The 27379-nt window shown below is 43.9% G+C and overlaps 1 protein-coding gene across 1 annotated transcript; it reads left to right on the plus strand.

Moving 5' to 3' along the window:
* The first annotated feature begins 1427 nt into the window (after nucleotides 1-1427).
* On the plus strand, nucleotides 1428-20189 carry hic2 (hypermethylated in cancer 2). Its single transcript, XM_037778552.1, has 2 exons — nucleotides 1428-1723; nucleotides 12450-20189. Exon 2 carries the CDS (start codon nucleotides 12530-12532, stop codon nucleotides 14252-14254), a length of 1725 nt encoding a protein of 574 aa, XP_037634480.1. The 5' UTR covers nucleotides 1428-1723; nucleotides 12450-12529; the 3' UTR covers nucleotides 14255-20189.
* Nucleotides 20190-27379: the final 7190 nt, after the last annotated feature.

The raw sequence follows: 27379 nt of genomic DNA on the forward strand, positions 1-27379 counted from the left end.
AAGCATGGCAGATTAAACTGATACTCTATCTGGATCGACCTGTGTCTCCTCAGCACCTCACAGGCGATGGGCAAGAATATTCATTATGAGCTGCTGCAGCCATCATCAAAGTAATGTCACTGATAAGAGGTCCAGTAAATGGCATGTAGGTGAAACCCCATCATGCATCCTGTTTCCTATTGGCTCAGGGCAGGTCTGTGGGTCCTTTGGGTTGAGAGGAGGAGCCAACACATCGTCACACTTCCGCACATCTGGTGCCCAATTTTTGAACCAGAACCATCTCTCTCTCTCTTTCTTTCTTTTTTCTGCTGATACCTGTAAATCATTCCACCATCTATCATGTTTAGATCCGTTTGAACTCAAATTTAAAGTCTCAAGTTACAATTATTATCATAAGTCCAACTGATGAACTAGTTTCAGAATAAACAGGGTTGGTTTGATGCAGTTTTATGGTGATTGCGCATTAAATAATTGCATATATGTCTACTATAAGACTCTATAAGAAATATAGTGCACACTGCAAAAAATATCTTATTACTTAATGTGCATAAGTGGAACGAGCCTTTTCTATTTAAACCCAATAAAATCGTACAGTATAATTTAATTACCTTGTGATTCAAACTTGATTAGAACATTTGCTATCATGAAATCAACATTGTCACTTTATGTTAATTAATGGCCTTCTGACACTTTATTGTGTTTTGGTGAAACTGTACTCCAAACCAGCAGGTTTCGCCCACGCCCTCTCATTAACAATGATTAGTGCCATTATGAATGAATGAATGAATGAATGAATGAATGAATGAATGAATGACAGACTTTATTTTGGACATAAAATAAATAAAAACAGATACAAAATAATAAAAAACAAAACAAGAGTAATAGTGTCCGAAAAGGACTATAGGTAGAAGTAAAACTTATATGTCCCTACCCCTTTCACACTTCTCTTCTAATAACTCATATATATCATAGAATGATAATATAATATAATATATAAACTATCCCAGGTTTATTAACATCCCAAATTAAATATATGAACAGCATCCCCAAGTTTATTTACAACCCACATATCCATCCGGAGTTAAAAAGTAGATATAAACCAAAACCTTATCACAATTCTTCCTCAACCTATACCTCCCTAAAATATATTTTGTTGTATAGCTTTTTAAAGTGATTTATATTTTTAGCTCATCACCTAACCCATTCCACAAATCCACCCCACAGACTGAAACACACATACTCTTTCTTTGTTGTACGAACACAATGCTTTTTAAAATTCAATTTCCCTCTTATTATTCTTTAAGCAGAGAAGCAGAATTACGCAAAATAACTTGCAAAGCTGGACATTTTTTGCAGAGTAGAGCTGCATTGAGCGCTATAGGAGCATATGGCTGAGTCGTGCAGCTGGGAGAAGAAGAAGAAGAAGAAGAAGAAGGCCTAACCAACCAGTGTGAACATATATCCCTCCCTCTGTCTGTCTCTCTCTCTCTGCCATCTTGCAGGTAACCAGGGTCCTGTGGCTGAGAAAGTGGCCAAACCCTCCACAAACCCTCCCACAGTGGGATGTTTTCTCTGCTGCACTCTGGGCTGGTTTCTATTCAAATGTGGGTCAGGGGTGAGGAAGCCTAACGTCATAAGCTTGCAACATGGCGTCCTGAAATGCTGTGAGATGAGCAAGAGGATGGTAAAGAACGCTTGAGAACGATCCTACCGATGTAATAAGGTATTTATCACAAATCATTTCTCTTATTTCGAGGTGGATAGTGAATGCGCAACTGGGCTGCTTTCGCTTGGCGTTTTGTCTTTTCTCCCAGCTGCTGCTGCAAGGATCGGGTTGGTGTTTTTTTCCACGTCGTGCCAACAAAAAAAGGGGCTCTGCTGGTTTGCCTGTTTCTGGCTCTTTACCAGCTCTGCTTGGCACGCCGAGAAAAACCCCTCCGCATTATTTCCTTCTAGTTTATCGCATCGTACTTTGGAAACCGCAGATAAACGACAATTGTTGCAAAATGTTGCAAATTTGCAAATGTTGCAAATGCAAATGTTGCAAATGCCCCCACGGGACGAGTGTGTACCAGATATTCACCAGGCTGGCAAAGCAGCAGCACATTATAGGCGACAGAAAAGAAACCACTAAACGACTCGTCGCTTTAATGTTTCTAATTTTCTCTATTTTTTATAACCCAACAATGCATTGTTTACCAAAATGAAGCATAATGAGCTGAAGGTTTCAATTAAATCATCCCATCTGTGATCGTGTGATCATAACATTGACTTTGTTATTAAAAAGCAACTTAACGTGTAAAAAGCAACTGATTCTGCAGGTTTTACGCACAGTATGATTATAAAGATGATACAGCCAGATACATATGATGTAACCTGCCATTGTTTATATGTAGGTTAAGCCACCTTGGTCTTAGGTAGGGCTAATTAAAATGATTTAACAGGATTGACTTGCATAAACAATGTAGACGCAGCTGCTTTCTGGTTTTGTCTTGTAAACGTGAGTTGTATATCCAGGCTGTCGATGCAGTAGATGTCTTTATATAGGTGGGCTATACTGCTACACATCGACCATCTTTGTGATGGGCTACACTGTGGATGTAACGTTACACTGGACCAAAAAACTGCTTTATAGAAGCAGTGTTGCATGATATCCAGGTGTTTCATTATTATTATTATGTAAAAAGCAACATAAGAAGCCACATCAGTGTGTTTTAATATCTGATTATTAAACAACAAATCACCTGGTAGCTAATAATACAACAATGTAAAGTGCTCAGGTGGGAAGGCAGCTTGCCCTCTCAGGTGATTAGTGCTGTTAAAGTACGAAGGGGCATGGAGATAATAAGGCACAGGAATGTCAGTAATATGGGTTCCCCTTGTACAACCAAATGTTTAGTTCTGTAAAAAACACATTTCCACTTCACTCTAGGTCTATTTTACTTTGTTTAGTTTCAACTGAGAACAATTACACAGCACACAAGATCTGATAAGACACTTGACTGATAACTGTCAAAGTAGTTTTTGTTTTAAATACTGTCTCTCTTTGTGGTTGAGTAAAAAGTGTTAGAGGCCCTCGCTTGTTCAACATCAGTTATGTTTGTTTCCTGTTTTTGTTCTTGTCTTGCATGACAAAAAGGTTTTGCATATAGTCTTGTTTGCTTAATCACACAGTGAACTGTGCCGAGGGCAGTTGTTGGCGTAAACTTCTTTTTAAGTAGCAAAGTTTTCTATAGATGCTGAGACATTTGTAGACTCTTGTCTTGGGAAAGTTTTGTTGTACAACTTTAGGGCAATATGAAGATAAAATCCATCTATTTTCACAACTTGTTATCCCGCTCAGGGTTACAGGCTGCTGCAGCCTATAATATGAAGATTATAGGACTATATATTCGCTGGTTACACCCACCCAAGAAGTGAGCAGTTGCTCTGCCTGTCAGCCTAAAATTTGGCCTAGTGATTAACTGAGCTTTTCAACAATACAGACGAATAGCACAAGATTTTGAAGGTTTGACGAGGTTCACTCAAATCCATTTTACACTTTATGTATTAAGCGAAGCTTGTAAAGTTGGACTAGGGCCCCTGGCTGTACTGGCTGAAGTGTTTGATGATGACAATGCTGCATCTGTAACAGCTTTGGAGACTGACAGCGTTTAGTTCATGTGATCCATCCCATTATTTTAAAGACAGTGTCTCTTGTAAACTTATACAGAAGTTGTGTAAGTGAGAATACTGAGGAGTGGTCAATTACTGTATATTACACTGAAAATGTTTTATTTAGGCTTTGCGGCAGATAACTAGCAAGCTGGTATCTCTACCGAAACAGAAATGAGAAGGAAATATTGACCAAAAAGTTTAAAAAAAACGGCCGTTGAACTCTTTTACTTGTCGTTTTATCACCAAGTCGGACCATCTGCATGTTGTAGCTGTTGTCAAATATACATTAGAATCTAGTAATAAGTGTCAAACAAATTTAAAAAGTCAACTGATCAGTGTGACTTGTAGTTTCATTGATTATTATGGACTACAAAGGGGGCCTGCAGGGTAATTTGAGGCCCCTGTGTGTGTGTGTGTGTGTGTGTGTGCCTCATGATTGGGCTGGTTGGTCTTGCCTCACCCTACTTGTCCCTCCTCAACACACACACATATCCTGTGTACATTGTGATCGTGGCTTATAGTGGCGTGTGTGGGCAGCAGCACAATGCAGTAAGGCTACTTAGGCTATATGTTCTGCTGACATGTTAGGCCAGGACTTATAGATTGTGCTTGGCTGTCGTATCTATGGCATATACGGATCCGTCTGTTCTGTTCTGTTCTGTTGGAGGGCAGTTCGGTTGGTTGGTTGGTGCAGCGGCGGCTGAAGCACCTCGGGGCAGGGTTGTTGTTGTTCTGTAAGAAGAAGAAGAAACAGTCTGTGGAATGTAGTGCTGATAGCCAGAAGGTTATGCAGTGTTTAAAGGCTGCAGGAGGAGGAGGAGGAGGGAGGAAGGAAGGGGGGTGGCAGCTCTGTAAAACCTTGGACCATACAGGGTCCCTCCTTACCCAACATGCCCTCTGTCCTCAGCTGAAGCATTAGGCTCCAGGTCATGTGGGTCTGCTGCTTTTTTACAGGAGGTGGGGGTTTATCTCATCAACAAAGTTCATTCTCTCAACACAGAGGTCACTTTATCATACCAATCATATGCTCGCTTGTTAGTGGAGGGGTTGATTGCTTCACTTCTGGCGAGAGTACACAGTAGGATACTGAATGTGTGGGTGCCAGTACCGCTGGCAGCCTCAGTGAAAGTCTCTGTCTTTATTTAATTACTGCAGGGGGCACTTTGGATGCAGCAACTGAGCCACACAATACAATACAGCATAGAGGACACAGATACTCCAATAAACCCAAAGACACAGAGACAGAGAGAGAAAGTAGTAACTCTGCACTGTTTTTCTTTTAGTTAAATACTTGTTTGTTAATCTCAATCTAACAAATCTCTATATTATCTTTTATCTTAACAAAGAACACCTGGTGGTCATCTGTATGTCAAAACATAGTTTTTAGTTCTTTTAAATGTCTATCGTTTTGTTAGTATTTAAGTTATTTATTAATTTTGTTACATGAAATTGTCGGAAGCCGAAGCAAAAGAAATGTATTCACTGAGGCATTTGGAAAGGCCGTGCACTGCCGTTAATTCAACCTGCTCCCATTATGTTGTTGCTTCCTGGTTCTTGTCGGTTACAGTTGCTAAGGGAAGTATTCAGACCAACCTCTGCACACCTAATTGCGTTAAAGATGTCATTTAGATTTATTCAGTTCACCTTTTCTCATCAATTTCCACATTTCAAGTGAAATCACCTAAGACGCCACTATAAATCCAACAAAACTGTTCCAGAGAATAAACATTATGCCTTTTATGGTACAGAACTTTTATCTTCTTGTATTGTGTTTGCAGCTTTATGCACATGACTGCTGACCTCCGCCTGTAGCCACCCTTAAATCTGGCGTTCTGTCCTGTGCAGCCTTTCTTTTGTTGTACCTATTCAATTATGACATTAAATTGTTCCATGCCGGTAATTAAAGTTGGGCTAATTTTTAAAATGGGAGTTTGCCATGTAACTTTAATATAAAAGGGAGGGGATCCTGCCCAGGTTAGGCAACTACATCCATCACCATCACAACAATGAGGGGTTGTGCGTGCTACTTGTATACCCATTACTCCCTCTAGACCCGGCTGTGGCGTCTAGTGTTACCTGTGGATGACACGTACGCCACAGAAGAAATTAATTCATGACCTTTTGTGACGTAGGAAAACAGGTTAAGAGTTGCGTGGCTGCTTTATCAATTTATTGAAATCTTCAAAAAAAATCTCTCTTCTTCCTGCTGCGAGGAAATCCTCCAATGCAAAAGTCGTTTTCTTTAGAAAACTGCATGAATTCACACAGAAATGGATCCATGGGTTTGATTATAGGTTGAGTTGTGGACATGTGTTGGTGTGTGTGTGTGTGTGTGTGTGTGTGTGTGTGTGTATGTGTGTGTGGGAGAGAGAGCGAGAGAGTCTTCCCTTGCTGCACAGCACTGGTACATATGGGGTACATAATATGGAGCAACCTTTGGCCCCCCTCCTGTGATGAAATGGACGGGGCTCCTTTCATTCGCCTGCACCCTGGGCAGGACTTGTTTGTCTGTAACACGGCTGAACTGCCTGACAGAAAATGAGTCTTAATTGGAAGGGTTCTGCCCAGACCGCGGTAGGGAAACTGTAACACATGCACTCCCCCCCCTTCAGCCATGCAGCACTGGGGTCATTCACCTGTTCACTAGCATCTGCAGAAACCCATCTCTCTCTCTCTCTCTCTCTCTCTCTCTAAGGCAAGATGGATCCTTTTTTGTGTCTTAATGTTTTTGAGCTTTTGCACAGCAGGACGTCTCCCCCTGCAGCGTTTTCTGAAGAGATTATAACCAGAATTGGATCAGCGTCCAGAATTCCAGTAGATGCTCTGCATCAGAGCCATTCAACCATTTACCATGGAGACACAAATATAGGCAGGTTTTTTATTCCAAGGACAGACCACAGCTGGTGATTTCACTTCTTATTTCACCCTCTGTAGTCCCTGCTTCACATAACCCTGAATATTCTTCTCTCTGTGGCACCACAGGACTGCACTCGATGCATCACTCCACGGCTTGTTTAGAATTTCAATGCTAAAAGCATTAGACTTCATTTCTTTGCCATGTATACACTTTTCTAAAGGTTTTTTTTTTACTTATGCGCATGTGCACGACAAAGCCTTCAGACAGGGAAAGTATTTCTGAAAGGATGAAAGGGAAAACGTAGAAGAAGGTCCGCACGCCGTAGCTCCCTTTTTCAAGTGCAATTTCTTGGCACATCTTAGTAGTGATGTTTCGAGCACAAACTCTTCTTCAGAGTTCTGCACAGAGATGCCATCTTAAAAGGTAAACGCTCTGGTCACATGAAAGTCACATGATACCGCCAGTGACCCAAGTATCCCACATATAATCAAGCGTAATGTTACGCAAAACTCATATATACATAGTATACAACAATGTATACTAAAATACATAGATGAATGAATGATGAAAGGAAACATCATCACTCTGTGGTGCTTTTAACCAATCCAAACTCTGATTAAAACTGGGATAAGTGAGCCAGTTTCTACATTTTAACAGTAGATTATTAAAGCATGCACGGCACAGCCTGCCCGAACCAAGTGCTCTGAAAAAAGGAGGAAAAAAATCCATCACTAAAAGACTTCAAATAAAACATTATTAAAAAAATATATATCATAGGGGGAAATGACTTACTGACCACCTGAATATAACGGCAGGTGTTACAGTCACCAGGTAACTGCGGTGAATGCAATTTCCTGCTTTTCTTAAAACTGAAATCATGTCTAATTCATGAGAGGTACGTTCATGGCGTTTCCTCAGACGCGGCACATATTACACAGGTGTAAAGGAGCATACAGGGAGGGAAGCCTAAAAGCACAGCTGTCCTGTTTAATCTCCTCATTGTGTTGCGAGCCTTCCTTTTCACTCAGGAGAGAACTGAAACTCGGATAATTGCAGTACCCGCGAGTCCTGCATGGATCAACCTCACCCATGCAGCAGCAGCAGCAGCGTCAGCCATGTTGAAATGGCTCAGAGGTGGTTGCTCGGTGTTTGTATTTCAAACTGGCTTTGTACCATCCCCCCTAACCCCTCCCCCACTCACTCTGCCCACCAGCATACTCTCTGGGTGTGTGTGTGTGCTGTGTGCATGTGTTTAAGTGCACTGAGTGTGCACACTCAGGGAGGCCTTTTTGCTCGTGTACATGATTGTCTCTCTGCTTCAAACAGCTTTTACCTGCACGTCTTCTGCGCAGTGTGACCATCTAGTTTTACAAAGTCATTACTGTATATTGTTTAAAGGAATCCCCCGTGGAAGATAAGCCCAGGTTGAATATGTTTTTAAAATCCTACATCGGTCTAGTTTTCTATTGGTTGACCTTTCACAGTGTTGGGGTGTGTTTTGTTATTGCGCCACAGGACTTTGCCTCACCTCTTGCCCTCTCTCCTGCCTCTCTACCCTCCGTTCAGGAGATTAGTGCCACAGCCCACCAACCGCTCTCTCTCTCAGTAGCCACAACACACCGCCTCTGAAAGGTTTACTAGCTCGCTGCTTAATCCATAAACTCTTTGGGAGAAAAAAGGATGCAATGACAGACACCATCACCATCAGATCGCTGGTGTAACCAGTTTAAATTAGAGGAGACTCATTCGCCGCGGGGGGGGCACTTTGACGCTCCAGTTTACGTTCTCTCGTGGATCAACACACGGATATGTTATCCTGATCATGTCTGTCACGTCTGTGTAAACACTGCTGTCTGCTCATCTCCTCACCAGCAGGCTCCTGAAGGTTGAAGCTAAGCAGTATAGTTTTTTTTTTTTTTAAAATGTGGTTTCCCCCTCTATCATTAAGCCGCAGTCAGTTTTTGAAAAGGTTAACACTGCAGGCAAGGTAAGCTGATCCCGTGCCGGTGCCTGAAGGGCAACGTCTACCCTGGTCACCCTGCAGTCCGAGCCCAGAGCTCAGTATTCGACTGGTATGTGGTGCCATATTTGGTCAGAGTGAGTATTGTTTCTCACGGCCTTCATGACCAGCTATCTTGCCATCTCTCAACCTCCCTGCCAGCCTTTTCGCGGAGCGCTTAAAAAACACCGGGATCCAACCCTGCAGGAAACGCTGCTCGCCAGCTACGTAATATTATCCATGTGAACTAGTCATGCTGCATACTGGAAACCCCGTTCTAGCTGCTCTAGTAGAGTCATCTTTCTAATGGCTCATCCATCCCAGACTTTACACCGTAACTGCGAAGCTGTGTAGGAAATGAAAATGTGCCATGCACTCAGAGATGGAGCTGCCATGATTGTGCCTCCCGTGGTATTAAGCCTGCTTTCCTGGGCAGCACCATTGGAAGGGGAGCTGGGCCTACACGTGTCCCACCCTAGCTGCATATAGATCAGCCGTAATCCATTAGCAGCTCCCTGGAATCCAGCCGGCACAGCACAGCACAGCTCTGGAGGGGCCAGGGGGAGAGGGTAGCAGTGGTGTGGGTGATGGGGGGGGGAGGAGAGAGAGAGAGCGAGGGATGAGAAGAGGAGGGGGAGGGCTCTCTCTTTTTTTTTTTTTTTTTTTTTCCTTCTCCTGAGCTGGCTTCTCTGCTCCGAGCCCAGCCCCCTTTTTATGTCGGCCTGCTGGAAAAGCTTCTTGAATCCCCCCCATAAAGCCCGCAGAGGTGTGTGTGTATGTTAAGAGAGAGACTTGACTGATATATGGCTTCCTGGCTGGCATCATAGCAGAGGCCCTTCTTTCTCCAGCAGCCCTCTCCTCCATTACCGCCTGCAGGGCTGAGCACCACACACACACACACACACACACACACCCTTGTAGCACACTCTGCGATTAGCTGCAGATCTGGGTTATGTATTCCAGAATAGCTCATTATAATTCACGTTGGGGGACAGCGAGCTGGTTCCTGGGAAGTGTCTGCATGCCCGGTGAGAGGCTGGTGAGGGTGGGAGGATAGAGAGAGAGAGAGAGAGAGGAGCAGAGGAGAGACGGGGGAGGGGAAGAAGAAGAAGAAGAAGAGTAGAAGTGTCAAAGCAGAGGAGGCAAGCCTAGGCCTGGACCTGAGAGTAATGATCACTCCAGCTGATTGTATCAGCAGGTCTGACTGTTCCAACAGAGATACATCAGCCAGCCGACTCCAGCTTACAATTCTCACCCTGTTGTAATGTAATAGATTATTTAGTCGTGCTTACCATCCAGACCTAACAAATATATATATTGTCACCTTCTTCTGTGGTAGTTTGAGGTTGTTATGTGAGTTATTCCCTCATCAGTATGTGTGTAGAGAGTGATTATAGAGCGTATAACTGCAGGGTCTTGGCCAGTAGACTCGAGGCTTTGTTTCAAAGTGTCATTATTGTGCTGGAAATTTCACATTCCTCGAGGAAGCGTAGCTAAAAACTGACTGGTTAAAAGGAACAGATGACTAAATTTGTGGCGACGCTAAACTCGTGGATGGATGTATTAAGAGAACTGGATACAGCGTTCGAGGCGGAGCTCCGTTCATTCCAGTCGAAAGTTGCTATGAAGCAAAAAAAAAAAAAAAAGACTTCCGGGTATAAAATTACACGGATCATCCGGTGATCTTCCGCATCCATTGGGCCCGTAGAGCAAACACACATCCCCGCTCCAGCCTTTGACCGGGTCTTATTCACATCAACAGAGGAAGGAAAATAACTCTGGATTCAGCTATTAGTGCATTTTACAACTTTTACGACCTAATGATTTAAATAAGGGCTATTCAAGTGTTCGTTCAAGTTGATTTGCCTCAAAAAATGATGATATTCAGACGTCTTTTTCCTCATGTAAGTCTACGGGAAAAGTCTTTTTGGGCCCAATGGCATCACGTGACGGACACAGAGGTTGTAGTACTGCGGTTTGACCACTATGTAAAATTTGCTTTAAAGCCCGGTGCACTTCATGGGGGCTTGTGCTCTACATTTGTTATCTTCATGCAGCTGGTCTTCATTAGTATGCATTCAAAAGTATTGGAAACAGCCTGTAGCAGCTGTCCTCGGTTCTGTGATTTTTTGCCTAATACATTTGTGTGAATTTCCTTATTCCAGAGGTTTTTTTTTTTTAGAAACACAGCTCAGTCATGTGTCTTTGCTTTCAAGCTTGGTGCTTCTATCCCTCCAGCTGAGTTTAGGAACCGCTCCCTTCTCTCCTGCTCGCGTATTATGAAACACGACTTTCAGTAAATCTCTCGGTTGGCACTGGGTTGAAATGGCGCATTTTCACATGTATTTATGGCTCGAGTTAAGCATTTTCTCCGCATTACCATTTAATCTCCTGTAATACGATATATACCCTGCTCTGATCAGGGGGTGGGGGGGGCATTATAGATGTGTGTCCGTTTTCCCAGCATGCCCCAGAGGCTTTAAGAACATGTTAAACATGAGTCAAGGACACACCCTGCTGCTTCAACTAAAGCACACTGCCACTGTTACATCACACCTGAGCTGTGGATCGCCTCTTTGCATCTACTGCAATTACATTGCTTTAACAAAATGTGTGTTTTCAGTTCAGTGTCGGACTAGAAGTAGAGCACCGCTAGGTCATCAATATGTAGTTTAACGCTGAATGAGATTCATCTGCCCTAATTCCATAAATGAGGGCCTCTCTGGAGGATCAGGTGTTGCTGTCCTCGTCTTTGAGCCACACCCTCGCTCCCCCCCCCCCCCCCCCCCCCCCACCTCCTCTGCCCTAGCTCCTGTATAGTTTTACCTGCTCAGGTGTCACCTAATCCCTCCCCCCGGCCCTGCTGTGGCACCGACCCCCCCCCACCCCCAGACAATAGGGCAGGGCTGACATTACCATGACCTAATGGAGGCCAGAGTGAGCCGAGTTTCCAAAGAGGGCACCCCACCGAAACTAGAGTTGCTCCGCGGAGATACTGAAGAGAAGCTGAGGGGGAGGCACCTTAGAAAAGTGGTTACTTTACCCTTTCTTCTTCTCCGCCCGTCTGGCCTTTGTGCCAGAGAACAGTGGCAATGTGTATCAGAACCCGATCCACGTTGGGTTGCAATTCGTTTAAAAAGGAAGTTGAGAGGAAGGGAAGGGTTCCAGTTTCTAAGATGACGTGTGATTACGCACGCATAATCACTAATCACTCATTTTCCCATCAGAGCTAAAAGCTCAGATTGATGTACTCACTGTGGGGAGTCTGCAACACATGCAGTTTGATTGTTAGATGTGTCAGACATAAAAAGCAGTATTTGTATAAAATTTGAATCCTACTTAAAGTAGAAATGAAACCAAGCTTGCACAAAACTTTTCAACAATGCAAGCTCCTTCAGTACAACTAGCTAGTAAAACACTTGGTCAACATTTTTGGGCTTTTTCTCAACCTGAATGTGGAAACATTTTGTGTGCTCTGTTAAAGAGGACCTATTATGCTTTTGTTCTTTTTCTCTTTCCTTTAGTGTGTTTATATAGTTTATTGTGCATGTAAAAGGTCTGCAAAGTTACAAATCCCAAAGTCCACGCCAAAGGGAGTTACTCTCCCCCCACAGAAACACTGCTGCTGAACTGCCTGAAACGCCTCGCTTGAAGTCCCGCCTTTTTTCCGTAACGTGATGATTTCACCAAGCAACACATTTACATAAGTTTGGCACGCTTTCGAACAAAGCTAGTTAGAGCGGAGCTGGAGTGGAGTCCAAAGAGTTTGGTTCAGTTGACCAAAGCATAATAGGTCCTCTATAAAGACCACTACTCAAATTCATGTATTTACTCTGGCTTACACAATGTATTGAACAATCATTTATCATGATATCAGTCTAATTCTTCTTGTCTAAAACGTAAAACTAACCGCCTTTTTCATTTTGTTTCTTCCAGCTTCAGGTGGTGCTCGTGTAGGAAGAGAGAGAGAGAGAGAGAGAGAGAGAGAGAGCGAGAGAGAAAGAAGGAAGGTGGAAATGGAACTGCCAAATCATGCCAAACAACTGCTGCTGCAACTCAACCAGCAGAGAGCCAAGGGCTTCCTGTGTGATGTCATCATCGTGGTGGAGAATGCACTCTTCCGCGCCCACAAGAACATCCTGGCGGCGAGCAGCATCTACTTCAAATCTTTGGTCCTCCACGATAACCTCATTAACCTCGACACAGAGATGGTCAACCCCTCTGTATTCAGACAAGTTCTGGACTTCATCTACACCGGGAAGCTCCTGTCCTCGTCGGAACAGAGCAGCGAGCAGAACTTCAGTGCCCTCTTAACCGCAGCCAGCTACCTCCAGCTCCACGACCTCGCTGCTCTGTGCAGAAAGAAGCTCAAGCGCAGTGGTGGGAAACCCCTGCCAGGAAAACCCTCCACTCCAGGTCCCCTCAGCCGCTTACGCCTCAACAACCAGCGCCTTTCCACTTCCACCCCTGCTGGCCCCAAAAACCACTATCCTCCGACCCCCTCCGACGCCGACCAGCCACAGCCAGATGAAGGCCTTCGGGACAAGCTCTCAGACGATGAAATGTTTGTCGGTAGCTCTGGGAGGAACGGCAACGGGGGGAACGGCAGCAGTAACGGTAACCTCAGCAGCGGAGGAAGTGCTGGGGAGCCAGACCTTGGACTAGACCTGTCCAAGAAGAGCCCTCCCTCTGCGGGCACAGCCATGGATGCCCTCAGCCCACACAGCAACTCCCAAGAGTCCCCTCAATCTGCCTCAGTATCCACAACCAACAGTGCCTCACTGGATGACTCCTCTACCACCCTACCAGGTGGAGACACCGGCTCAGAGACCCCGGATCTCAACTCCTCCTCTAAAGCGTCAGAGGAAACCCAAAACCCGCCCGATGGCCCCCCACCACAGAAGAAATCCCGGCAGGGTGCTCGCAAGAACGAGTGGCCCAAGAGAGAGGCGTCAGGGTTGAAGTCTGAAGATCACGACAGACCCCTGGTTAACGGGGTGATCGTGGGTCCTAAAGACGGCCGCTCCTCTGACCAGTCCTTCCAGTGTAAAGAGGAGGAAGAAGGCGGAGAGAACGGCCAGGAGCACACCGATGAGAGCGGGCAAAGTGACGGAGAGAGTGCAGGAGGCGGAGGAGGAGGAACAGGAGGGGGACACAGCGCCAACTACGTGTACCGGCAGGAAGGTTTCGAGCCAGCATTCGGAGACAACCTCTACGTGTGCATTCCCTGTGGTAAGGGCTTCCCCAGCTCTGAGCAGCTCAACGCTCACGTGGAGACGCACAATGAGGACGAGCTCTACATCAAAGAGGAGGGAGGGACCTTCGTGAAAGAGGAAGACGAGGAGGAGGCAGAGGACCTCTCCGCCCCTGTGGGTCCTTCCAACTTTGGCTCCGAGGCGCGTCCGTTCAAGTGTACGGTCTGCAGTAAGAGCTACAAAGACCCGGCGACGCTGAGGCAACACGAAAAGAGCCATTGGCTGACCAGGCCGTTCCCCTGCAACATTTGCGGCAAGATGTTCACCCAGAGGGGCACCATGACGCGCCACATGCGCAGCCACCTGGGCCTCAAGCCGTTCGCGTGCGAAGAGTGCGGCATGCGCTTCACGCGCCAGTACCGTCTGACAGAGCACATGCGCGTCCACTCCGGGGAGAAGCCGTACGAATGCCAGCTATGCGGGGGGAAGTTTACCCAGCAGCGCAACCTCATCAGTCACCTGAGAATGCACACCTCGCCCTCTTAGAAACGCATCAAGCCAAAGAACTCTGGGAATAGAAAACAAAAAAAATACCTTTTTTCCATCTCAACAGCAAAGAAACGCACATCCACACGCTCACAGTTCTTCATATGAATTCCAGTTTACGACGACGCCCCGGGCCGCGGTGGGCTCTTGGTGACGCTGGGAACTTGTTGATGCAAGGATCGTGTCATCATTTATATCAAAAGACGTCTGCTCACCTCTCAGGAGTTCTAGAGGGACTCCTGTCTCTCTCCAAAGTCACAAAGCCATGGTGGAGTGGCACGACTTCTGTCAAATGTGAATGTGGCTACCGATGTAAAGTCGAGCCCCCTCACCTCATCCCCCCCTCAGCAGCCTTTCTCTCTTCTACCTTTTGAGTCTTTCAGATTGTTCCTCAAACTGACTCAAACTCCAGAGTCCCCTCTGTACTCCAGTGCTATTTTGACCAAAAACCCGTGCAAACAATACTGGCAATAATTCAGCAAAAAGATGATTTTTAACCCTGACAGCTTTATATCCTTTGTTGTGTTGGTGATGGGGATCTGTATGTAAGAGGAGGGGTAACTGGGTTTGGGACCATCTCCATGCTTTAAACTGAAAGTCCTGAAAGAAACGGTGGGATGACATTGGATTAGTTTTACAGACCACAAAGTCCTCTCTACAGCTGGTCACAGTAGCATAGGGAGGATTTTCATTGTTTTCGGTTTTTGCCTGCACCCAGGAATGTATCCTGGTTGGAAAGATGAGGTACTTGATTTACTTAAAGAACTTGTAATGTTTCAGTGAATGTTTAAACTGGAAAGTCTTTGGGATTTTTCTTGTGGAGGGGAGGGATTTGGGTTGGGGCGGGGCGGGTAGTTTAAGGAGAGGGTGTTTTAGACTGAACATGTTCAGTGGGTACGTTTATTTTTTTGTCTGTATAGCTTTCCTCCCCTCAGAAAAAAAAAGAAAAGTCTATTTATATATAGGCTTGTGACCTCGCTACCTCTGATTACTCTTACTATGTTGATTAGTTCCTATGTAATTAATTGTAAAAAGTGTGTAGATTATGGTAACGTTTCACCTGATGCTTTAACCTGCCCATCTCTCAACACAGGTTTTTAATGCTCATAGATTTTACACATTAATATTGTTTTTAGCTGTTGTTTTTACTTGTCAAATATAGCTTTTTTTTCGGGCGCCCTGCTCAGCGTGGCGCCGCCTCAAAGTGTACTGTAGCTTCCCGCCTGGAGCAAATAGTGGTTAGTTTAGATGTATAGTGTTCCAAAGATCTTATGAATGTTGAGGAGAACAGAGCTAACTAACATTGCTAGACAAGTTCATAACCAAAGTTTTTAAAAAAAAAGATGTACTTAAGATATATAGCATACTAAATTATTTCACGTTTTAATTTCTTTTTTTGCTGTATAAAACAAATTATGAATTATATTCTAAGTCCCAGACAAAGAAATCCACTCTTGATGGAGTTTTGGCCAATGACTCTGAGACTGAGGAAGGTTCTTGTGGTTTTTTGCAAGGAAAAGCTTGTGCTGATTGGTGGGCCGGTATAATTTAAACTTTACCACCTGACGACAAAAATGGTAAAGTTTTTTTAAAAAGAAAAAAACGTGTTCCCCCCCCCGAACATGTTTTTGGTTTCTTTTCTTTTTTTGTTTGTATCCAGAGTCCTTATCACTTTATATTCCCTGACTTTAAAAACAGGACTTGATGACATTGTATGTGTTCTGTTCAGACCAAAAAAAGAAAAAGAAAAAAAAGATAGGAATTATAATCAGAATTTTTAATGTGAAGTTCAAGTTGCTTGTTAGTTTATTTTTTTGAGCCAGACTTGTGAAAGCTTGTAATAAGAAGGGAGAAGCAGAGATGCACTGGACAGCCGGACAAACTCATCGGTCTCCTTTTTTGTTTCTGATTGTATTCCATTATATCACATTTTAAATTATTTTAAACCTCCAAAGCTTTACCTCATCGTAAGCAACCATAAGATGGGAATGCCCCCTCTGTTGTCTGTCCAGTGTATCTTCCTCTCAGCATTTACACTGTGGAGCATGAACCTTCACTACAAGTTTTTGGTATAGGCATTCCTCTATTATGTTCTGTCTTCTTGATTTTTGTTTTTTTAATTTTTATTCCTCTTTCGTCCTCATGTTATGGTCTGTGAAATGTTTGTTCTCATAGGGATGCAGCTACAGTTACACAAACATCACTACTGTTTTAAGGTACCTGCGTCCTGGACTCCCAGAGTTGTTACTTGGTTATGTTGGATGTTGGTGTCTTTTGCTGTTTTAAGCAGTTGCTGTTTAGTGATTGCATGGTACATCTATGAATTTTTCACACTCCCCCCCCCAACCCAAACCACAAACATGTTATTTATCGCCTGATCCACTGTTGCTTGTGACCTCTCCCAGCTTAAGAGGGAGTCCACAATGCATTGCCTTCAAACGTTATTGTACTTGTCAGCACTTACTGCAGTACAGCGTAATGTCTGTCATGCAAAACGGTGTTTTTGTACATCAAGATCTCTAGCCATCTCTGCAAAAAGACTTTGCATTTGAATGCTTGCTTGTTTGACATAACGAAGAAAAAAAAACTACGAACTCCAAACTGTGACCATACTACTACTATTACTACTACTACTACTACTACTAGTACTACTACTATTCAAATACTTCAGGGATTGTTCCGCATCTGTGAATGCAGACTCTCAGCTACATTTGTAAGACATAGTATTGTATCGATTTCTCTGTATTTTAATCATGGGAAAAGCAAAACACTAGTTTCATATTTAAGACAAAACAGGGGGGTACTACTTTTTTCAACTAACACAAAGAGCCTTGACAAAGGCGAGGCAGCTCGAAACAAGTCTACATTTTTAGTTAGCGACACAGTATGTTCAGAAATAGTTGCAAAGTTGTACAAAGAACTTAAGAAGAAGAAGAAGAAGAAAAAAGAAAAAGCTCATACCCAAAATCCACAAACTATTTTTTAAACCAAAGCACATTTGAATGATTATGGAACCATGTGTGGCTCTAAAAAGAAACATATGTATTTATCTCATTGTTTACATAAACTTTTACAGTTTTACAGACCTCAGTCGAGGCTCGGCCGGTCAGAGAGGTGATTTTTTTTATTTCTATTTTTATTATTTTAAAAAGATGCTTTTCCACAGAGGTTGCTGCCAAAACAAAAGCATAGCGTCAAACATGGGGTGAACTGCTGCATATTCAATGAAGGGGAGGGGTGTGTGGTTTAGGGGAACCTGGGGAACCCCCCCGCCCTCCTCTCTGCCAGCTGGCTTTGGGGTGACCCTGCGCCCCGGTCCCCCCTGCCCTCTGGCCTGTCTTCAGATGGGAGCGCGGAGATTGGGGGGTGGGCAGTGCGTCCTTGACGTATTAATCAAAAGGCATTGTTAGTCAGGGTCTTTAGCTCAGTTTTCTCTGTTTACCCAAAATGCACTTGAGCATTACCTCCGCTGCTTGGGTCTCTTATCGTGTGTAGGAGCGGGCTGTGGGTTAGTTTTAGTGACCTCTCTTCTCATGCTGGCGGTTCTTGAAACCTATCTGGAGAATGTAGCTTTGATTTGTTCACTGCATGTAAACAGGCTTAACTGGTAGTCTTAACTGTGAATGTTTTTCTGCTTTTTATGATATTTTTTTTTTCGTTCGCTGCCTGTGTTCTGTGGGTATAAAGCAGCACAAACCTCTGTCCGGCCGGGCCTCCTACAAAGTTGGTGCAAACACTTATTGACAGTGTTCTTTTTTTATCAAATGTCTATTGTCAGTGATGAATGTATTTATTTCTGGTCCTGCCCTCACCTCTGCAAAGAATTTGCTCAGTGTGTGAGACTGAGGTGGAGGCAGGACCCCCTTTTTTTTTTTTTTGTTGTTTTGAGGATTTCAAGCTGAGAATCAAAAACGAGACACAAAACATAGCCATTAACCACAATCTGTGAACTTTTTTTTTTTTGTGGGAGATTTTATTTTTTTCCAACTCAAAGAAAAAAAAATGGCATTTAATATCTTCTTTCTCAGTTACACCTGACAGTCTGTAAGGGGTTTTGATTTCATGTGACTCACGATGGGTGTATTTTTGTGCCCGTGTGTTCTGGTGTTCTCGCTGAATGACCGCACACTATGGGGAGTTGAACTTTAACCCCTTGTTGTGTGGTGTCTGTGGACACAGGCGGGATGCTGTGACCTGCCTGTGCAGAACGGAGGCTACTGTATCTTCTCAAGCTCGCTCTCCCTGGGTGTTGCCATGCTGCTGCCATTTAAAAAATAAATACATAACACTCACACAGCAGAAACATGCACATAACCGACACTTCTCTCCGCTGAACGGTACGGCGTTCTCGTGACCATTGTTACATTTCTTGTCTTAAAAACCACTTCTTCTTTCTCTTCTACGTGACGTACATGTTTTTAGTGTCTATTAGTTGGGAGGATTTTTAGAAAACGTTGGGTGAGATAGCTTTACTAAGTGCACTTTGTATGTTTTTCAAAGCCTCTGGGAAGGCCCGGGCGCTCTCATATCAGTTCCCCATTTAACTTGACGGTTTACTCCTCGTCTTTCTCTTCTTACCTCATCATTGTTCCTGTGTGTTTGTTGAAGTATCATATCATTATGCAGTGTTACAAAAGCTTTAAAAAGTGAATATACAAAGCAGGAAATGCGACCGAGGGACCGTACTCGGCTCTGAGCATTCAAAGTTTCCATCTCATGTCTTAGTATTATTGTTGTTCCACCTTACCGCCATCCTCTCCGGGCGTTTTGTATTGTAGAGGGGCTGGTCTGTCCAGTTATCATGGAGATGCTCCTTCTTACCTCGGCAGACTAAAACCAAAGCCAGTTTTAAAATGGCCTCCAGTGCCATTTGAAGCATTTCTAAGCTTTATTGTCCCTTGCTTTATCTCCGATACACCTGATCCCCCCTCCGCCCCTCCGCTTTAGCCCCTTGACCCGCCGTAATCTCCGTTACTGCGCAGGCGTCTTTATCCTCTGCCGCATTTTACATTTCACATCAGTATTTACTGTACCTCCAGCGGCGTCGTGCAGTAGTGACTGAAAAACACCAAATTACCTCAAAATTTTCAGTGTTTACAGAAATGTGCTATCTTGCCATTACATCTCAGCATTTTTTTTTTTTTTTTGCCGTCCATCTGTAACCAAAATATCCTTCTTTTTTTTTTTTTTTTAAATGGAGTTTGTAGCAGCATATTTTATCTGTTTTTGAATTTACAAAAGGCACGGTGTCACTTTGACGTGCACTACATGAACGGATGATTAGCTGCTAAAAAAAGAAAGGAGTACTTGAAAGAGTTGATTAGTGGAGCTGCCCATGAAGTGGGTGTGTCAAGCTTCCTCTCTGGTCTGTTTTCTTCAGGAACATCCTCTCAATAATGTATCAGGATCCGTAGGCTGAGAGGCTCTGGAATGGACATGTAGGGTCTTTGCTGATGAATAATTAAAAGGCCGAGAAGCTCTCCCCCCCCACCCCGTTGGCAAACACACTTCACATGCAAAGGTGCACGCACACCCAGGTGCACTCTCGCTGGCATGCATGCGCGTACACCTCCACTCATGCAAACACAGATGCCACCGTCTAGACTTCAAAACACAACCTAACATGCACACATCAGTATTTAAGGTGAGATTCTGTGACCCCCTTTTTGTGGCTTTTGGCAGCACCCAGACTGGGCTCCCCTCTCTTTCTCTCTCTCTTTCTCTCTCTCTCTCTTTATCTCCACTCCTCAGAGAGCTCGTATTCAGGTCAGAGCCGCCGCCGTGCATAGCGATGGGGCTCGCAAACTCAAAGTGTCATAAAAGTGTAATACAGCTGACCTCAGCACTCACAACCTTGCAGTCTTAATGTACAGCAGTGAGGAAAAATAAACTGTTATTTTATGATCTTTTCATTAAAAGCTTGATTGAAAACCAATCTGACTTTTCTCTGTGTTTTGTGTTCCCCTCCGTCGAGAACAAGTCTGATTCTGTCGTTGCGTAAGTGATCCTGTGCGGAGGTGATGTCTGATGGATGATGTTTCTTGTCTCATTTCAGGTATTGCTTCCCGGTGCAGTTTGCCTTGGGCTTAATTGATGTACATTCTATGAGCATGCCTAAGTGACATGTGTTAACGTGGTGTTGTGCATGTGTATTTCATTTCTTTAAAGTGAAATCCTGGTGGCAGTTTCCTTCAAAGCCAACGTGCACAGGGACGTATGAAGTGACGTTAAGGGTGTGGACAAAATGACACTTGACTAGAGCCCTGCAGTAATTATCAGTTCTGTGAAACTCCCAACATTTGGTATTTGACACTTAACTTTTTAATTCATAGCTTGTAGTGTTGTAAGCCTGCTAAGAGTCTTTCAGTAGCAGTTGACCAGGGTCAACTTGTGGTCACTAGTTTTCCTATTTGACATGTCATCATGATTCCTGAGTCATTTCCCCTTCGCCACATTGCACAATTTGACTTTTTGACACTTTTATGCACCAGCAGTTCAGTGACGGTGACTTTCTGGCCTCTTTGTACTTCTATAAGTTGCCTTATTATAACACTATTACTAATAATTATAATAAACTTTATTTATATAGCACCTTTCATACCGAGGGAGTAGTTCAAAGTGCTTTACGACAAAGTGAAGAAACAAGAAAATAAATTAAAACAGACAGAATAAAACGTGCAAATATTGCACGATAAAACAAAGGAAAGCATAAGAACATTAAAATGTAAAAGATAAGTATTAAAACAAAAGGAAGGGTGACATCTATTTAAAGGCAATGCTGAATAAATGTGTTCAATTGTTGTGAGAGGGAATTCCACATAATGATGCCTTGAGATCTCTTTTAGTAAAATGGCAATTATCAGAGCTTTGTTATGGCTGACACATATTGCTCCTATTGCTAGTTGGGATTAATAGTATGTAATGCATCAATTGCTTTTGGACTATGCCACAAACATTGCAAAAGTCTGTAATGTGGAGAAGGGAAGTGTCAGACAGGGATACTGCACTGACATTTAGTGAGGTGTACTTAAAACATACAAACAAAAAAGATGTGTTTACGTGATGAAGCATAGCCTTAGTTCAGCTCACATCAGCTGTCACATATCATTAGCTTATTGATGGATCATATGTTTGCTACCAGGTGACCAGCGTTATCCAATCATAAGTGTTTTAGGGCCTCTATCACTCTGCTGATTCTCTAATCTTAGCAACTCCCTCCATCACCTCATTAAAGCTTTAGTATTATCTTGCTAAGCCACAGTTCTGTATCTGATGCTGTATATACGAAGTGTTTGGGGATTAGCTCTCTCTCTGCAGAATCCTGTGTGGATGCATTGAGATTGATTGCCTTTCTCTGCCACATCTAACTGTAAAATAATTTGCAATAAATGGCGAATCATTTGACGTAAGTGTCTCAGACTAAAATACATTCAATTGGGAGACAAAATAAGCCTTGACTAAATACTTGAGTGACTTCCAGGAAGCCATTGCGCCCGTTACCCTCCTCCGGTCACCCTGCTGTCATGCTCAGCTACGCTAATCGTCTCCTGGCTACAGCTTCATGGTTAATGGACAAATAGTATTGATATTCTCATGTAAAGCTCAGCACCAAAATGTCAAACTACTCCTTTAAGATTAGATTAAAAAGTCTAACATGATGGGCTCCACCCAGCTGTATTGTTCCTGCCATCGTCTGTACTTATAGGACAGACCTAAATGGTAAACACTGGGCCTTTTCCAGCCCGTCTGCCGTCCCCCCATCCCCCTCCAGCGTCTCTTTCTCATATTCCTTTTGATGCCCAGGCAGGAATGCCCGTGGCTGCGGGCTGCTGACCTTCCCATCACTTACAGTAAACACACACTTGCATAGATCACACATACTCGTCCACACGCCCTCCTCAGGTATGTAGATGAGCTCCTTCAACTGTCTGCTTTACGTCGGCGTTTCTCTCTGCCATCCGTCCATTATCTCTGTTGCTATCTTGTCCCCAAATATTGAGACGATAGTTTCACCTTTCCTCTCTGCCATCCCCCCTTATCTCTCTCTCTCTCCTGCGTTATTTCTCACCCTCCTGGCTCCGGTCAGAGCATAGGGAGCTGGCACATTTACTGCTCTTCTGTGCCATTAGTAATGCAATGTGCCCCTGGAGGTGTCACATGCTAAATGACCCTGAATGGGGGTCGCTGGGAAACAATGGCCCTGGTGTCGGCTGCCCTATACCCTGCCCTCCCCCCAAACCCCACCCGAGCCCCTCTCTCCCCTAACATCAGCGCCAAGTAAACACAATAGTGAGAGCAGAAGGGGGGGGTGGGGTTGGTACAGGGTGGGTGGACATTGCCCACAGCAAACCTGGAGTGCCTGCTAGGGGTCATTCATGTTGAGTGCTGTTTTGGCTCCTCGAGCACGAAGCTCAGCAGAATCTGCTTCATCTGGCGAAGAGAGAAAACAAAAAAAAAAGTGTCCCCCACTTTTCTCCCCGGCTCCTCTTATCCCGGTGGGTCTGCGGCGAGCATGAGAGGAATTCACCGGGGTCTGCCCAGGTGGGTCCAGGCTTGCCTCTGCTCGTCTGGGATGGCCCTCTATTATCTGAGGAATGTGGATGAGAGATGCCTGGCCTGCCCATGGTGGGCGAGGGAGATGGACAGCGTCTGTTATAAGTTGTATACACACACACACACACACACACACACAGACGACCCACACCCTCCTTTATCTCCAGTACCAGAAGACCTTTCTTGTCTGCGTGCTGATGTTAAGCAGAAGGACTCTTGTTGCCTTGTCTCAGCCGCTGGCTCTGTTCTAACCTCTGTGTGAGGAACATTTTTTGGGACTTTCTTGCTGATAGTTAGAGGAGAAGATTGATACAACTCTCACGTTTTCTATGCAAAAAAGCAAATAAGTGTCCCAAAACTCCAAGCTATTCATTTAGAGTCATGATTTTTTCCCCCTGAAATTTCTCCTTAAATTGATCAAAAATTAATTAGTTCTGTCGTCCATCAAAATATTAAACAGCAACAAGTAGGTCTAGTATTATCTGATATGATTTTTATTGAGAACTAATATATTGTAAATTGATTATTTATTATCTGGTATGATTATACCTGGTCTTAGTATTTAAAACTATTGTCTTTTATTACCTTATTATTTTAAAGAACTACTGTCTCACACTCAATGTGTGAATTTAAGCACGTTCATGAATGAATGTATGATCCATGTTTTATGTGTGTATGTACATTGTGACTTTGGTTTGTTGTGTGATGCAGTGGCCTAGAGCCCAAGACTAATTTCTCTGTGGGACAATAAAGTATATCTTATCTTATCTTAAAAATGCATGTTTCCCTATTCATTATCACATGCTCAGCTTATTCCAGCGCTTCACTGAAGCTATATGATGCTTGTTTCAAGTGAAATATTCATGTTCTGTGTGTGAAAAAGGTTAGTAAATATAACTATTAGTCTTAAAGCCTCAGTAGGTAACAATTTTTTGGCATCATTGAGCTAAAAATTCCATAATAACCTTTCAGCATATTGTAATTCAAGTGTTCTTTGAGACTTCTGCTCCTCCTCATGGCTCTGTTTTCAGGCTTTAAAAAGCCTAGCCTCTGTGACGGGAGACTTTGACCAATCACAGGTCATTTCAGAGAGAGAGAGAGCGTTCCTATTGGCTGTGCTCCGGCTGGTGGGCGGTGCTTGGTATTTCCTCAACTTGATCTCAACATGCCAGGTCACAAACTTTCTCATTTTACAGCTAAACAACACTACAAGATGTTTCTGAAAACATGTGAGTTGACAGCCGGCTCTCATAGACGGCAGCTGGACGGCAGACTCCAGATCAGCTCCGATTGGTTGTTTTCCTCTATGAAATCTTGCAGATGCCATTAGGAGCAACGGAGGACACCGGAGGACACAGAGGAACATCCTTTTTGTCTCATCATGTCAGGATATAGTGACCGTTTTATAAAGATAACTTTTTTAAAATCATGTTTGCTCCATTTGTACCCACTGCAGCGTTAAGTTATGTTTACTTTACATCTACTCGATAAGTTTACTTACATTTTATTGTATTTACTTAATTGGGTGAAGTTGTTCCAACGTAAAAATGGCAAGTGAAATTAACTTAAAAAACACATTTTTATAAAGATGGCTAGAGGTTTAGAGACGTTATGTGGATATGGATTCGTTATGTAAAAGCTCCACCTGTTCTGTGATCAGCTTGATATTAAAAAGCAGAAGTTAGAGGGCTGTTCATGAATGCAAAGAGTCTTCTATTGGTCCAAAGTTTCTGTAAAGAATGAGGAATGATATCCCAGCTGCCTACAAACCAGATTGATAAAACCCCCTAGAGAAAGAGCGTGAGAGAGAGAGAGAGAGAGAGAATCACCCACAAGTAGAATTTATGCATTCTGATCATGTGTGCATATATCTTCAATGTTTTCATGCACATCAATTATTAACAACGTGTTGAATTTACGCCTGGAAGCCCCCCCGCTTGTCTGTACAGCCATTATGAGAAGCTGCTCCTGACGGAGATGTTGATTCACTGCTGATACAAAGCTCCATCCTGTTCATCCCGACACTTTGTCTCTTCTTCATAGTTGCATCTTTTCATGTCCCTGCCTCCGCCCGTGGGGACGCTCCCTCTGTCCACGTATAGTTAACTGTGCCCTCCTCCTCCTCCTCCTTCTCTTTTTCCTCAGGGAAGAGTGCAGTGGATCCCATCCCACTGGGAAGACACGTGTCTTGGCATAAAAGTGCAACGCTGCAGGCGATGTATATATCTCCATTTGTGTGGGATTTCATTGATTTTTGCCGTGTGAGAGTGCGCGCACGTATATATGACAACACCTTTCTGGCCCTTTCTCATTATTTCATCACGCACACACAGATGTTACCCTGACCGTGCCGGTCTCATGATGGTGCGGTGCAAGGATTCACTCACTCCTTCATCAATAACCCATCAGTATTGATGTTGGGCTGAGTACACTCTCAGCGTCAATACCTGATCTTAAATTCAGTGGGTCTGCTCGTGGAGCACGGGGGAGGATGTCCAAGGCCCGCGTTGTAGGTATGGCAACAACGAGACAAGGCCACAGTAGCAGGCACAGACAGTGACTTGCATGACGTTGTAGATTGGGATTGTTACACTCCTGAAATTGTGTGGCTTTCTGGAGGAGCGTTAGGTAAACCTCGTCCTTCTTCAACACCCATGAAAATCACTTCCAGAGCGCAGGTGCAGCTAAGACCTCCCTTTCAATGCAAAACTAAATACAGTACCTATGTATCTGCCTGCTTCTTTCACCCCCTTTTCACTCTCCCACTCCAGAAATTAATCTTTTCTCTCTCTTTTTGTACCCTTCCTTTTATTTTTCTCCTTTATTTCATGAGGCCTCAGCCTGAATTGAACCTGGGCTTGCTGAGTCACCGAGCGCTTGACGGTGAAAGGCAGAGAAAGAGAGCAGAGATGAAGGAGAAAGAGCTCAGCAGGTGGTGGGCACCGCCGCAGCTTCAGCCCGCCGAGTCCTTTCAGCTGGCACACAACTGCTAGAGCTGCCACAGAGGCCCTGCTTTCCATCAGAATATTCCCACTCTCTTCCCCCTCTTTAAACGATAAACGAGGAGAACAGGCTTGGGCCGGAATAATAGGATCCTTTCTCTCTGCCTCTGCCATGTGTGAGGACAGGAACAATGGGCCGGGACCGGGAGGGGAAATGATTCAAAGTGAGATTTTCACCTGCTCCCTTCAGCCCGGGCCCGGCTCCTTTCAGAGCATGCTAATGCCAGTTCATTTACAGAGTACTACTGTAAGCTGTAACACACACAAAAAAATGCACAGATCCTTTTTTTCCTCTCTTTGTGATGGACAGTTTAGATTATTGTGCTCCAGGACGTCCATTTCGGTAATCATACTCATTATCATCATTATCCCATTTTCAGAGCTAAATAAGAATTAGAGACTGGCTGACCTGCTTCGTGGTGCCGTCTCTGCTTTTTTGGGGGGTTTTGTTCAGTCAGAGTGGCAGTTTTCTTTTTCTTTAATTTGGGAGGTGATGCTGTGGTTTTTCTTTAAGAGGAATCAGAGTGGCTTTCACTAAACTTTTCCTGTCAGCTGTAAAAAGTGTTGCATTCCTTATGAGCTGATCCAAGGACGAGTAGGAAGACCAGATAGTTGGAAACACGTCTAGGATCTATTCTTGATTACAAACTTTGGTGCTATTTTGAAAAGGAGCAACAATAGATGCTAAATTGATCAGTAAATTGATATTTTGGCTACTTGCATAGCGGGGTTGTTAGTAGAAAGTAGTGAACATGCCATTGACATTAGCTTTTTTAGTTTTTGAGGGCACTATGGAAAGTACACCGATCAGCCATAACATTAAGACCACTGACACGTGAAGTGAATAATATTGATTATCTCGTTACAATGTCACCTGGCAGTGGGAGGGATATATTAGACAGCAAGTGAACATTTTGAACTTTGAACTTTGTGTTGGAAGCAGAATAAATGGGCCAGCATAAGGATGTGAGCGACTTTGACAAGGGACAAACTGTGATGGCTAGACGACTGGGTCAGAGCATCTCCAGAACTGCAGCTCTTGTGGGATGTTCCCGGTCTGCAGTGGTTAGACTAAAGCACCAAAAGTGGTCCAAGGAAGGAAAACCGGTGAACTGGCGACAGGGTCAGACCTGAGGCTCATTGATGCACATGGGGAGCGAAGGCTGGTCCGTGTTGTCCAATCCAATAGAAGAGTTCCTGGAGCTCAGATTGCTGAAAAAGTTAATGCTGGTTCTGATAGAAAGGTGTCAGAACACACAATGCATCGCAGTTTGTTGCGTATGGGGCCGCGTAGCCGCAGAACGGTCAGGGTGTCCGTGCTGTCATAATGTTATGGCTGATCGGTGTATTTACACACTCAGAGTTCGGACACTCAAATAGCGAACAGTAAATGTGCACTATACAGTAAATAGAGAGTGATTCTGGACACGGTCACGATCTTCCTCCGCAACTGAACTTACCCAGCTATCATGGACATGTAGATGTTCAAGTTTTAATTTAATTTTTTTCCCCTATAAGCACTTAAGTTTGGGGCAGCTGTGGCTCAGAGGTAGAAGCGTCCTTGAGCAAG

Source organism: Sebastes umbrosus, chromosome 8, assembly GCF_015220745.1.
Source record: "Sebastes umbrosus isolate fSebUmb1 chromosome 8, fSebUmb1.pri, whole genome shotgun sequence".
In the NCBI taxonomy this organism is placed as follows: Eukaryota; Metazoa; Chordata; class Actinopteri; order Perciformes; family Sebastidae; genus Sebastes; species Sebastes umbrosus.

Coding starts and splice junctions, on each gene's coding strand:
- hic2 (XM_037778552.1), top strand. CDS start 12,530: ATGGAACTGCCAAATCATGCCAAACAACTGCTGCTGCAACTCAACCAG.